This window comes from Mustelus asterias, unplaced genomic scaffold (assembly GCF_964213995.1).
Source record: "Mustelus asterias unplaced genomic scaffold, sMusAst1.hap1.1 HAP1_SCAFFOLD_100, whole genome shotgun sequence".
Taxonomy (NCBI): Eukaryota; Metazoa; Chordata; class Chondrichthyes; order Carcharhiniformes; family Triakidae; genus Mustelus; species Mustelus asterias.
Window position 1 is genome coordinate 342,970 of NW_027590147.1, and position 13,963 is coordinate 356,932.

At 46.1% G+C, this 13,963-nt stretch overlaps 1 protein-coding gene across 1 annotated transcript in view; it reads right to left on the bottom strand.

The window, feature by feature from the left end:
• Positions 1–5,341: 5,341 nt before the first annotated feature.
• LOC144484334 (uncharacterized) overlaps positions 5,342–13,963 on the bottom strand; it is a 40,933-nt gene continuing 32,311 nt past the window's right edge. The window contains exon 7 of the mRNA XM_078202874.1: positions 5,342–5,717. Coding sequence (XP_078059000.1) covers positions 5,342–5,717 — 376 coding nt within the window. The remainder of the gene's footprint in view (positions 5,718–13,963) is intronic.

Consider the following 13,963-nt stretch of genomic DNA (forward strand, 5'->3'; position numbering starts at 1 on the left):
AGATTCAATAGAATCTTTCCAAACGTTAAAGACTTGAAAGGGAAGAATTTGCAGGGCTGTGGGGAAAGAACAGAGCAGTTGGATGAATCAGAGTCCTTTCAAAGAGATAGCAGAGGCACAATGGGCTGAATGGACTCCTCCTGCAGCCTGTCAATCTCAGCCTCCTGCTTCTGTGCAGGTTAAAAGGGACAGATTTCATTGCAGCCTCTTCCCTGTATCTGTATTTAAAGAGACGGGTTTCTCTTTAGCTCTGAGTGACCGATATAACAATTGGTTGGAGGCCCATTTCCCACTCAGTCCTCCAGCACCTTCCTGTCTCTCTATTAGTGCGACGCCCATGGCAGTTTCCCAACTGGGGCGTAGGCCCCATTATTCTCAGCTAAATTCAGCCCTCAGCTCCGTCACCTGGCTGTCATTGACACGAGCAATAGAGAGACAGAAAGGTGCCCCAGGCTCAAATGGGAAATCAAAACTTGTGGCTTTAAATGAACTGTTAGAATTTCTGTGACATTCAATAATTAAAAAAGTGAATTTAAACCCAGTGAATAAATTAAAGAATCACATGACAAAACTTCAAGTTTTTTGACATTTATTCCAACAAACTGGAAGCAACAATGACTAAATACTGTTCTTTGTAGGGAACATTGCCCTTAAACTGTAAAATTGAACTTTGCCCTTTTACTCTTAACACAATCAAATATCCCACTCAACAATTATATTTTACTCTGTCTCCAAAATTCTCCAAAAACCAGTCCAAAGTGATTCTTCACTCCCCGAGTGTTTATTTCCTTTTCCAGTCTGGCAACCTTTAATCCCAGAACTGTCCTTCACAGTGATGGTTCTCCTGGACATTTTCCCACTAACACAAGCAAGGCGAATCTTCCAGCCTTGTTATACAATCCTCAGGAATTTGTGACCAACATTCAACATCAGAGCAGAAGTAGCCATTTGGCCCTTTGAGTCTGCTCCACCATTTATTTAGATCATGGCTGATCTTTTTGTGTTGAGTTCCACATTCTCGTTCTACACCCAATACTTTTGATGTCCTTATCCAAAAGAATTGGTATGAAGGCAAAATTCTGCTGTTGCTGGAATCTGAAACAGACACAGGAAATGCTGGACAATCTCAGCAAGTCTGACAGCATCTGTAAAGAGAGAATGGAGGCAACATTTGGAGTCAGGATGACCCTTTATCAGAGCTGAAAACAAAGAAAATCAGACAAAATTCATCCCGTGAGGGTCAAGAATTGGGAAGCAATTTATTAAACCTCCTCTGAACCACTTTCAATGCATTTGTATCATTTCTTAAATAGGAGACAAAGCTGCACCCAGTGTTCAAGATGCAGTCTCAGCAATGCCCTGTATAATTGAAGCAGAACATCTTTACTTCTATGTTCAATTTCTTTCGTAATAAAGGATAACATTCCATTTGTAAGAACTTTGATTTATGTGAATGAAGATTTATGAAGGTTCTCTTGTTTACAATAACCTCCCCAATCGTAAATCACACCAGGTTCCAGTGACTTAACCATGTGGCAAGAAAGAAAGCTTTAAATGGTGAAATCAGAAAGTTTGTTAACCATTAAAAATGTAACAAGTCAGAAAGATAAAAAGCAAAGTGTCGATTAACAGTTAATAGAGAAAGTTTAACTTTAACAATTGAACAGACTTCTCTCCATCCCTCAGACCAGGACATGACGTGACGGCTCCGAAAACGTGGATAACTTGTAAAACCAACAGCTCTCCACACCTCTCTGTAAACATATCTCCCTCCACCTCTCTCTACCAAGTTGGCTTCTCAAGACCACTTTTTTATACTTTAAAAATGCTGAAAGCCCATCTTAGCCAATTCCCATAAATCTTCAATTATGAACTAAAATAGACACGAGTTTTCGGGTGATTTAAAAACAAATGAACTGTCTGCTGAAAGGGTTAACTTTTCTACAGAACCTAAAGGGGTGGAGAGTGAGCAGCAAAAACTTGGCACACAATTACATCACTTTACACAACCATAGAAAATTACAGCTCAGAAACAGGCCTTTTGGCCCTTCTTGTCTGTGCCGAACCATTTTTTGTCTAGTCCCACTGACCTGCACTTGGACCATATCCCTCCACACCCCTCTCATCCATGAGCCCATCCAAGTTTTTCTTGAATGTTAAAAGTTAAATGTTAAATTTACCACTTTATCCGGCAGCTCATTCCACACTGCCACCACTCTCTGCGGGAAGAAGCCCCCCCCTAATATTCCCTTTAAACTTTTCTTTCACCCTTAACCCATGCCCTCTGGTTTTTTTCTCCCCTCGCCTCAGCGGAAAAAGCCTGCTTGCATTCACTCTATCTATACCCGTCAAAATCTTATACACCTCTATCAAATCTCCCCTCAATCTTCTACGCTCCAGGGAATAAAGTCCCAACCCATTCAATCTCTTTCTGTAACTCAGCTTCTCAAGTCCCGGCAACATCCTTGTGAACCTTCTCTGCACTCTTTCAGTCCTTCCTGTAACTAGGTGACCAAAACTGTACACAATACTCCAAATTCGGCCGCACCAATGCCTTGTATAACCTTACCATAACACTCCAACTTTTATACTCGATACTCCGATTTATAAAGGCCAATGTACCAAAGGCACTCTTTACGACCCTATCCACCCTTGACGTCACTTTTAGGGAATTCTGTACCTGTATTCCCAGATCCCTCTGTTCAACTGCACTCTTCAGAGTCCTACCATTTACCCTGTACGTTCTACTTTGGTTTGTCCTTCCAATGTGCAATATCTCACACTTGTCTGCGTTAAATTCCATTTGCCATTTTTCAGCCCATTTTTCTAGTTGGTCCAAATCCCTCTGCAAGCTTTGAAAACCTTCCTCACTGTCCACTACACCTCCAATCTTTGTATCATCAGCAAACTTGCTGATTCAATTTACCACATTATCATCCAGATCATTGATATAGATGACAAACAACAATGGACCCAACACCGATCCCTGCGGCACACCACTAGTCACAGGCCTCCACTCAGAGAAGCAATTCTCCACAACCACTCTCTGGCTTCTTCCATTGAGCCGGCATCTCCACATCACGTTCTTCCATTGAGCCAGTGTCTAATCCAATTTACTACCTCCCCATGCATACCTAGCGACTGAACCTTCCTAACTAACCTCCCATGAGGGACCTTGTCAAAGGCCTTGCTGAAATAAGACCATAAGAGCATAAGACCATAAGACCAGAGGAAAGGAGAGACAGAAAGACTGAGAGAAAGACTGAGAGAGATTTTAAAAAGCAGAAAGATGAGGTGGTCAAAGATAAAAGCTGAGAAACAGAGGAAACAAGCAATATAGAGAGAATGATATACAATATAAGGGAGCAGGCTATCAGTTCCTGGCTATGGGGAGCAGAGGGAACTCAGTGACTGATCCACAAACACAGCCGGTTATATCCGGGGAATGGAAACTCTGAACAGAAATAACAGACTCATTTGTAAATGTCACCGCAATGTGATCTGTGTGACTCTGCCCTGACTCTGTGGACAGATGTAGGTCACATTGACAGATGTTCTCACCAGATTGTGGTCCCTGGATTTATTTTCTGCTCAGAAGCGAGATGTGAGGTTTGGAACCGGCAGCAGAGAAACAGGAAGTTGTGATACCTGAGAATGAAACAGCCGGTGTCAGTTTGATGTTATCACCATGAACAGTCTTCCTGTCTGTGAGGGTGAACTCACTCTGACAGCATCAAGAACAACCACACAGATTGCTGCTGGTCTCAGCATTACAGTCACCTCCATTCCCATTTTAAACAATAAAGAAAGGAGATTATTTGGATTTTTAACACATTCACTGAATTGGGAGATGGACTGAGGGTCATCACTGGGAGAAATGAGGAGGAATTAGAGAACAAATGAGTTTTCCCAAAGAGGGTCATTAGAAAAGAGGAGATTTAAAGTGAGTCAGGGAAGTGGGAGAGAGAAACAGAGAGGATTGAATCTCCATCAATTAGATGTTTTCTCAGACAGTGAAGAGAGATGAAGTGTGTTTGTGCTTTTTCAGAGAGAGGTAATGAGAGAGAGAAAACAATGAATAAGTTTAAGCAGATCTGAAATAGGAAGGTTAAATGAGTGAGTGTTTGAAAGAAAGATAGATAGAGAGACATTAAGTGACGAAGACAGTTTCTGAGAGGAGAGAGGTTAAGTGAATGTGAGAGAGGAGCGAGGTTAGAGTGTAAGAGGTGGAAGGTAAGGTGTGAGTGAATACCTGGAGAGAGAGAGAGAGAGTGACGTTCAGTGAGTGTGAGAGAGATGAGAGATGTTGAGCGATTGAGTTTCTGAGAGAGAGGAGATGTTAAGTGAGTGAATGTCTGAAAGAGAGGAGAGCAGGTTCACACCCAGGGGTCACTGAGAATGATCAAAATAAGGAGATCACCCAGAAAACTACCAACAGGAAACTTCAGCTGAACACATCACTCATTCTTAAATGGTCAGTCAGGGCTCTGATGCTGCTCAGCTTCTCTCTGTTCTGTTTATAATGGTTAAAGGCTGATAGGAGTGAGGTTTATTTAAAAGGATAGTGTATGGGAAGCACACATCAACAAAACTGAGAATTCTTGGACACACACTGCAGCTCCTTCTCTATCTGGGAATCAAATTGTTGTCTCATTGTCCCAGCAGTCAACAGGCTCCTTTGAACGACTCCAGCTGCTACTTTAATGCAGACTTCAACCAATTTATTTGAAGCCAGTTTCTGGTCAATAAACCAGGACTGACACACACACATTAAAATGTTTCAGACTTTTTTTCATTTTTAGTCTGGAAACCTAAACCTGCCGTTTCACTCTCAGTCAGGAATAGATCCCAGTTTTACACCAATCTTTGACAGCACGTTTCCAGCATTCACCGTTGTTCTTCCTGACTCTAAACACAGTTGTAAAGGAGCTTCTGTTCCATGTCTGGGAGCTCGGAACCATGGAAAAGAGCGACTGGGACACATTTTTTTCACACCTCAGGATTCACCCACACGGGGACTTAGCTGTCAGTGAAAAGTGATGAAAAAGACCAAAGTGCTGTTTGTCCCTCTCAGCGTGACCCTGAAGGACTGTGTCTAGAATGAAGTTCTGTTCCTACTGTATGATCCTCCCTCAGATTGCCCTTTCTGAGCTCCAGCCTGGTGACGTTAAACACTCAAATGGAAAAGACAAAAATCTACAACAATGATTCAATCAAATGTCTATTTCACATTTATTCAGAATATCAAACCTCAACAGAAGAAAAAAGTCAGAGAGAACATGATTCAGACCTGGATATGATTAACAGCATCGATAAGTGTAGAATCCAAACCTTGCAGACGTTAGTGAACTTGATGGTGTGTTAGCAGGTGGGATGACTGAATAAATCCCTTTCCACAGACGTTACAGGTGAACGGCCTCTCCCCAGTGTGAACTCGCTGATGGTTCAATAGGTTGGGTGAAAGAGTGAATCCCTTCCCACACACGGAGCAAGTGAATGGCCTCTCCTCACTGTGAACCTGCTGGTGTGTCAGAAGGTTGTATGAACGGGTGAATCCCTTCCCACATTCAGAGCAGGTGAACGGTCGATCCCCTGTATGGAGCTGCTGGTGTGTCAGAAGGTTGGATGAATTAATGAATCCCTTCCCACAGTCTGAGCAGGTGAAGGGCCTCTCCCCAGTGTGAATTCTCTGGTGGTTCAATAGGGCAGATGGACGGCTGAATCCCTTCCCACACACACAGCAGGTGAATGGCCTCTCCCCAGTGTGAGTATATTGGTGCGTTAGCAGATCCTTTTTGTTTTTAAAGCCCTTCTCACAGTCAGAACAATTAAAAAGTTTGTTATCAGAGTGAACAAGTTGATGTGTCTGCAGGTGCGATGACTGAATGAATCCTTTCCCACACACAGAGCAGGTGAACAGTCTCTCCCCAGTGTGAATGCATTGGTGTGTCAGCAGATCGTTTTTGCATTTAAAACTCTTCTCACAGTCAGAACATGTAAACAGTCTCTCATCAGTGTGAACAAGTTGGTGTGTCACAATGTGGGATGAGCGAGTGAATCGCTTCCCACACACAGGGCAGGTGAACAGCCTCTCCCCAGTGTGAACCCGTTGGTGAGTCAGAAGGTTGCATGAATGGGTGAATCCCTTCCCACAAACAGAGCAGGTGAACGGTCTCTCCCCAGTGTGACTGCGCCGATGAACTTCCAGTTGTGATGGGAAACCGAATCCTTTCCCGCACTCCACACATTTCCACGGTTTCTCCATGGTGCTGGTGCCCTTGTGTTTCTCCAGGTTGGATGATCAGTTGAAACCTCGTCCACACACACAACATACATGTAGATTCACCCTGCTGTGAACTGTGTGATGTTCTATCAGACTGTTAAAGCTCTTTCCACAGTCAGTTCACTGGAACACTCTCAATCGGGTGTGTGTTTGTTTCACTGCTTTTCCGGTCACACTGATGTTTAAAATCTTTGCCGACAGACAGAAGAGTCAAACATTTCTCCTCCCATATTCAAAGACCAATGATATTCAGCTCCGAATGAACAAAATGACTTTGCCAGTCTTGATGTTCGGTTTGTGTTTTCTGTCTGCCAATCCTCCACTTCCAATATCCTGTAAAAAAAATTTGGAAAAGTCATCAGCGTCAGTCCGGGATAGAAATTCTGAACAGACGATTCTAGTTTCTCTGGGACATTTTTTCATCTCTTGTTCCCCAAAATCTGTAAATCCCTGTCCCACACACTCTCCCTCCTCCCTGGGCTGAAATCCAAACCCATCTCCCCATTTCTTTCCTCCACTCCCAGTTTTCTCCCTCCCTCTCCTCTGTCTGGGTTCAGTTCTCCAGCTCCTGTCTGCAGACTGACAATAAAACCAATGGGTCTTATTGGGGGTGTTGGGGCCTCCAGCGGGTGTTTGTGAATCCTCCCCGCCCACCTCCCAGGGTTTCCTTCCTTCCCAGAGATCAGAGTCCTCATTGATTTGAGGCCAAAGTGTAACCTCTTATTTATTGTCCCCCTCCCCCATCCTCTGATGTGAACCATCCTCCAGTGGCTGAGCCAGGATGGGGCCGTTAACCTGGGCCTGTTCCCGGGAGGGAGGGAGGGAGAAGCCCCGCAGCTGCAAACCAGGGAGCTGACAATGATTCTGAAGGGTTTGCGGATCCACAAAGTGTTTCCAAATCCTCCCAGCCACCGCCTAACGCTGACTCCGCTTCTCCGGGACAAACAAGCGCCAAGGACAGCAATGACACTGCGCATGCTCCACATCACAATTTTTGGGGACTGATTGACGGCAGCTCCGGACCAATAGGAAGAGAGGGCGGTGCTGGAGGACCGAGCGGGAGCGGCTGGTCCTCCAACCAATCGGAGTGAATGAGGGGCGGGACCTGAAGCATGCGCAGTGCGAGTAATGGCGACGGACAGACGGACGGTTTTAACATGGAAGCGAGATCAATACGAGGTAGAGGGCGGCGTGCGGGGAATGATAAATGTGGCGGGTGGGTGGAGAGACTTTGTAAACATGTTGTTCAAACCCAAACCCCGGAAATGAACTTCCCGGTTCCACCCCTTTGTACAAATGGAGCGGCAGCTTGTAGTGTTAGACCCGGGCTGACTGCCGCCATTGAGGCTGCATGTGGGAGGCCGGCAGGGATTGTGATCGGAGAGTGAAGCCCTGACGTCACAATGGAATGGGTGAGGGTGTGACGTCACAATGGAATGGGTGAGAGTGTGACGTCACAATGGAATGGGTGAGGGTGTGACGTCACAATGGAATGGGTGAGGGTGTGATGTCACAATGGAATGGGTGAGAGTGTGACGTCACAATGGAATGGGTGAGGGTTCCAGATGAGCTGAGACTGGGCTGGAGTCGGGCGATGGCACTGACATGTGGCCCGGTGGCACAGTGGTTAGTGCAGCTGCCTAACAGCGCCAGGGACCCGGGTTCAATTCCAGCCTCGGGTCGCTGTCTGTGCAGAGTTTCTACATTCTCCCCGTGTCTGTGTGGGTTTCCTCCGGGTGTTCAGGTTTCCTTCCACAGTCCAAAGATGTGCCGGTTAGACGGATTGGCCATGATAAATTGCCACTTGGTATCAGGGGGATTAACAGGTAAATATGTGGATAGGGCCTGGATGGGATTGTTGTCGGTGCAGGCTCGATGGGCTGAATGGCCTCCTTCTACACGGTATTTTATTATTCATTATTATTAATTACTATTAATGCTTCTATGAATGAAGGTGGTCTTGATGATGATGTGGACATGTGGCTGGAAGCTCATGTTGGGATGAACTATTTCACCCTGGTTGTGAACAGCCTGGTTCAGCCTCAGACAGTTGCCAGGAGGAGAGATAAAGTTGTTGGCGAGGGAGTGGAGTTTGTAGTGGGGACTGAACACAATGGGTTCAGTCTTCCCAGTATTTATATGAAATAAATTTCTGTTCTTTCCGTACTGGATGTCAGACAAGTCAGGATGGTGTGTGGGTTGGAGAGGAACTTGGAGCTGATGGTGTTCACAGGGTTTGGAAATTCTGTCAAAGTTCCTGTTGAGTTGTAGATGTATAAAATCTCTCTCCGCCCCTCCGCCTCTCCTACTTCTCTCTCTTTCCACTCAGAGTGTGGAGATGTCGGCGTTGAACTGGGATAAGCACAGTAAGAAGTCTCAAAACACCAGGTTAAAATCCAACAGGTTTATTTAGTTGCATAAGCCACTAGTTTTCGGAGTGCTGCCCCTTCATCAGGTGAGTGGGAGTTCTGTTCACAAACAGGGCATATAAAGACACAAACTCAATTTACAAGGTAATGGTTGGAATGCGAGTCTTTACAGGTAATCAAGTCTTAAAGGTACAGACAAGCTGAGTGGAGAGAGGGTTAAGCACAGGTTAAAGAGATGTGTATTGTCTCCAGCCAGGACAGTTAGTGAGATTTTGCAAGCCCAGGCAAGTCGTGGGGATTACAGGTAGTGTGACATGAACCCAAGATCCCGGTTAAGGCCGTCCTCATGTGTGATTGACAGATCCATGCTCACTGCTTCCTGCCCTGGACGCAGAGAGCTGAAAATTTCCATGCAGGCTGCCAGACAGATAAATAGAACATAGAACAAAGAACAGTAAAGCACAGAACAGGCCTTTCGGCCCACGATGTTGTGCCGTGCTTTGTCTACATTACTGGAGTAAAAATGTGTGGAATATACAGACCGAATTCACTTCATTCCCTTCAGTTGCTGCAAGTCCCCAATTTCCCCAGAATGAGAAAAGAAATGGAAAGGGGGAAACATTGATTTCCTCCCAGATGTTGTCCAGAGGAGGAAGTTTCACTCTGAAGCTCATTGGCCAACTTCTGCATTGTGACGCAACGATAGAGCCCTGCCTGAATCAGCCAATAGGAATCACTCTGCTCCGTGTTGATGTCTCCGCCTTCCAGTGCGCAGGCCCGGGCGCGGACCCGGGAACCCCGCCCCCACCCATTGTTCCCCTCTCCCTACACCACATCGAGCCAAGGTTTCCAGGCAACCGGCTGACGGCTCCGGCCAGAGCGAGAAGCCGCTCGGTGAGCTCCCCCCGGCCCGGGACTGCGCATGTGCGAGGGAGAGGGGAAGCTGCGCATGTGTGGGGGAGAAACCACCCTCTGATCTTCATGCTCAGATGTTGACCAATGGGAAGAGTTGGAGGACCGGAAGGATTCTGGTCTTCCAGCCAATCTGAGCGCAGGCTTTGTGTGAATGAAGATTGATCTTCAGACAGACTCAAACTTCCCCCTGTCTCAAACATCTGTGAGTAAAACACTTTCTTTTCTCCTCCTTTCCATTTCTTTTCTCATTCTGGGGGAAATTGGGGACTTGCAGCAACTGAAGGGAAAGGAAGTGAATCCAGGGAGGCTGCAGACTCTGGAAAGGTTGGCCCAGGTTTCTCTCTCTCTTAAACCAGAAAATGATCCATTTCTGCCCACTGTTTGCTGTTAGCCAATCTTCTATCCACGCCAATATGTTATCCCCGCAGCATGAACTTTTATTTGTTGCAATAACCTTTGATGTGACACCTCATCAAATGTCTTCTGGAAATCTGAGTCCAGCGCATTCACCGGTTTCCCTTTATCCAATTCCCGATGGGGAATTTTAGAAAATTGAACAACACATCAACTATCTCACTCTGTTAAGACCAGAGAATGAAGCCCAGCAGGACCCGAGGACTCACCAGCCCACAGCTCCAACAGTTTGCTGAGGACCACTTCCCTGGTAATTGTGCTTTTTCAGAGTTCATCCCACACTTCTGTTTTCTTATTTCCAGCTGTTTCTGAGTTTTAACTGTATCCTCTATTGTGAAGACCGAGGCAAAATACTTGTTCAATTCATCTCCCAGCTCCTTATTTTTCATTATCACAGCGGGTAGAGACTGTAATCTTGTTCTGTGTGTGGACGAAGTTTCAACTAATTGTCCACTCAAGAGAGAGGTAAGGACACCTGCACCATGGAGAAACCATGGAAATGTGCGGACTGTGAGAAGGGATACAGAACCCCATCAGAGCTGGAAGCTCATCGGCGCAGCCACACTGGGGAGAGGCCGTTTATCTGCTCTCAGTGTGAGAAGGGATTTAATCAGTTACCCAGCTTACGGACACACTAGCGGGTTCACACTGGGGAGAGGCCATTCACCTGCTCTCAGTGTGGGAAGGGATTCAGTCAGTTATCCAACCTGCAGAGACACCAGCGAATTCACACTGGAGAGAGGCCATTTACCTGCTCTCAGTGTGGGAAGGGATTCACTCGGTCATCCCACCTGCAGAGCCACCAGCGAGTTCACACTGGGGAGAGGCCATTCAGCTGCTCTCAGTGTGGGAAGGGGTTCAGTCAATTATCCACCCTGCGGACACACCAGCGAGATCACACTGGGGAGAGGCCGTTCACCTGCTCTCAGTGTGGGAAGGGATTCAGAGTTTCATCCCAGCTGCTGAGACACCAACAAGTTCACGAGTGATTCCAGGGGTTGGATTCTGCTGTTATTGTTTCTGCTCTCAGTTACATCCAGGATTGCATTTTGTTCATTCTCACAGTTGGTCAATGGGGAGGGTCGGAGGGTTTCTTTGTGCTGGACTGGCTGGTCTCAGCCTCCAGTGGGCTGATACTCTTTGAGTCTTTTTGCGAATACCTGGTTTCAAATGTCACAAGGATCACAGAGTGACAGGGTGTTAGGAAGTTTAGAGATATTTAGTCAGAAGAAAACAGAGGTTGGCAGTGCAAAGGTACATTTCTGAATGGAGGGCTGTGACAAGTGACATTCCTCAGCGATCAGTGCTGGGACTTTTGCTGTTTGTAATATATATAAATGATTTGGAGGAAAATGTAACTGGTTTGATTGGTAAGTTTGTGGACGACACAAAGGTTGGTGGAATTGAGGATAGTGATGGGGACCGGCAGAGGATACAGCAGGATATAGATCAGTTGGAGACTTGGGCGGAGAGGTGGCAGATGAAGTTTAATCCGGACAAATGTGAGGTAATGCATTTTGGAAGGTCTAATACAGATGGGAAATATACAGTAAATGCCAGAACCCTTAAGAGTATTCATAGGCAGAGGGATCTGGGTGTACAGGTACACAGGTCATTGAAAGTGGCAATGCAGGTGGAGAAGATGATCAAGAAGGCATACAGCATGCTTGCCTTCATCGGCCGGGGCATTGAGTTTAAAAATTGGCAAGTCATGTTGCAGCTTTATAGAACCTTAAACCACACTTGGAATCTAGTGTTCAATTCTGGTCACCAGACTACCAGAAGGATGTGGAGGCTTTGGAGAGGGTACGGAAAATATTTATCGGGATGTTGTCTGGTGTGGAGGGCATTAGCTATGAGGAGAGGTTGGAGAAACTTGGTTTGTTCTCACTGGAATGATGGAGGTTGAGGGGGGGCGACCTGATAGAAGTCTACAAGATTATGAGAGGCATGGACAGAGTGGATAATCAGAAGCTTTTTCCCAGGGTGGAAGAGTCAATTACTAGGGACATAGGTTTCAGGTGCGAGGGGCAAGGTTTAAAGGAGCGAGGGGCAAGGTTTAAAGGAGATGTACAAGGCAGGTTTTTTACACAGAGGGTGGTGGGTGCCTGGAACTCGTTGCCGGGGAAGGTAGTGGAAGCAGATACAACAGTGACTTTTAAGATGTACATTAAAAAATATATGAATAGGATGGGAATAGAGGGATATGGTCCCCGGAAGGGTAGGGGGTTTTAGTTCAGACGGGCAGCATGGTTGCTATGGGCTTGGAGGGCCAAAGGGCTTGTTTCTGTGCTGTAATTTTCTTTGTTCTTCATTCTGTTTGGAACATCCCAAATGCCCATCCAATTTCCTTTGTAATTGTTTATTGTCTCCACTTCCTCCACCCTCGTAGGCAGCGAGTTTCAGGTCATTACCATTCGCTGCATCAGAATATTCTTCCTCACATCTCCCCCACTCCCCCCACCCCCACTCCCCCCACCCCCACTCCCCCGCCCCCCCCCCCCCCCCCACCGTCCCCCCCGTCCCCTTGCATCTTTGACCCAAAACAAGAAATCTGTGTCCCCCTCGTCCTTGTCCCTTCAGCTAATGGGAACAGCTTTTCTTTGTCCACCTTATCTAAACCTGTCAGAATCTTGTCCACCTCTATCAAATCTCCCCTCGACCTCCTTTGCTCCAAGGAGAACAACCCCAGCCTGACATTGACAATAAAGAACAAACTAATAGAATATGTTACTGTCTGAAATCAAATGGGAATGTTTAAATTCTGTTTTAAAGATATTGTGAATATATTGTCCTGGACAATAAAGGAATTGGAATAACTCACCTTGGGTGTGGGTGAATGGAATATTTCAATCTGATATCCACCTACAGTCGAGTGAAAGTCTGGAATATGTACAAAGAACAATACAGCGCAGGAAACGGCCCTTCGGCCCTCCAAGCCTGCACTGATCATGTCTTCCTAACTCGACCATCCGTTTGTATCCCTCTATTCCCAGTCTGTTCATGTGGCTATCGAGATAAGTCTTAAATGATCCTAGCATGTCTGCCTCAACCACCTTGCTTGGTAGTGCATTCCAGGCCCCCACTACCCTCTGTGTAAAATGCGTCCCCCGCATATCTGTATTGAACCTTGCCCCCCTTACTTTGAACTTGTGACCCCTTGTGTTTGTCATTTCTGACCTGGGAAAAAGCTTCCAACTGTTCACCCTATCTATGCCCTTCATAATTTTATAAACTTCTATAAGGTCGCCCCCTCAACCTCTGTCTTTCCAGGGAGAACAACCTTAGTTTACTCAATCTCTCCTCATAGCGAATACCCTCCATACCAGGCAACATCCTGGTAAACCTTTTCTGTACTCTCTCCAAAGCCTCCACATCCTTCTGGTAGTGCGGTGACCAGAACTGGACACAGTATTCCAAATGTGGCCTAACCAACGTTCTATGTAACTGCAACATCATATGCCAACTTTTATACTCTATGCCCTGTCCAATAAAGGCAAGCATGCCATCTGTCTTCTTCACCACCTTTTCCACCTGTGCTGCCACCTTTAAGGATCTGTGGACTTGCACACCCAGATCCCTCTGCGTGTCTCTGCTCCTGATGGATCTGCCATTTATTGTATAGCTCCCCCCTGCATTAGATCTACAAAATGCATCACTTCGCATTTATCTGGATTAATTTCCATCTGCCATTTCTCTGCCCAATTTTCCAGCCTATCTATATCCTGCTGTATTCTCTGACAATGTTCATCACTATCCGCAACTCCAGCAATCTTTGTGTCGTCCACAAACTTACTAATCAGACTAGCTACATCTTCCAAATCATTTATGTATATCACAAACAGCAGAGGTCCCAGTACAGAGCCCTGCTGAACACCACTAGTATCTGTCTGTATCTTTAAGACCTGACTGGCTGTCGGGATTCTCTCTGCGTGTCTATACTCCTGATGGTTCTGCCATTTATTGTATAGCTCCCCCCTGC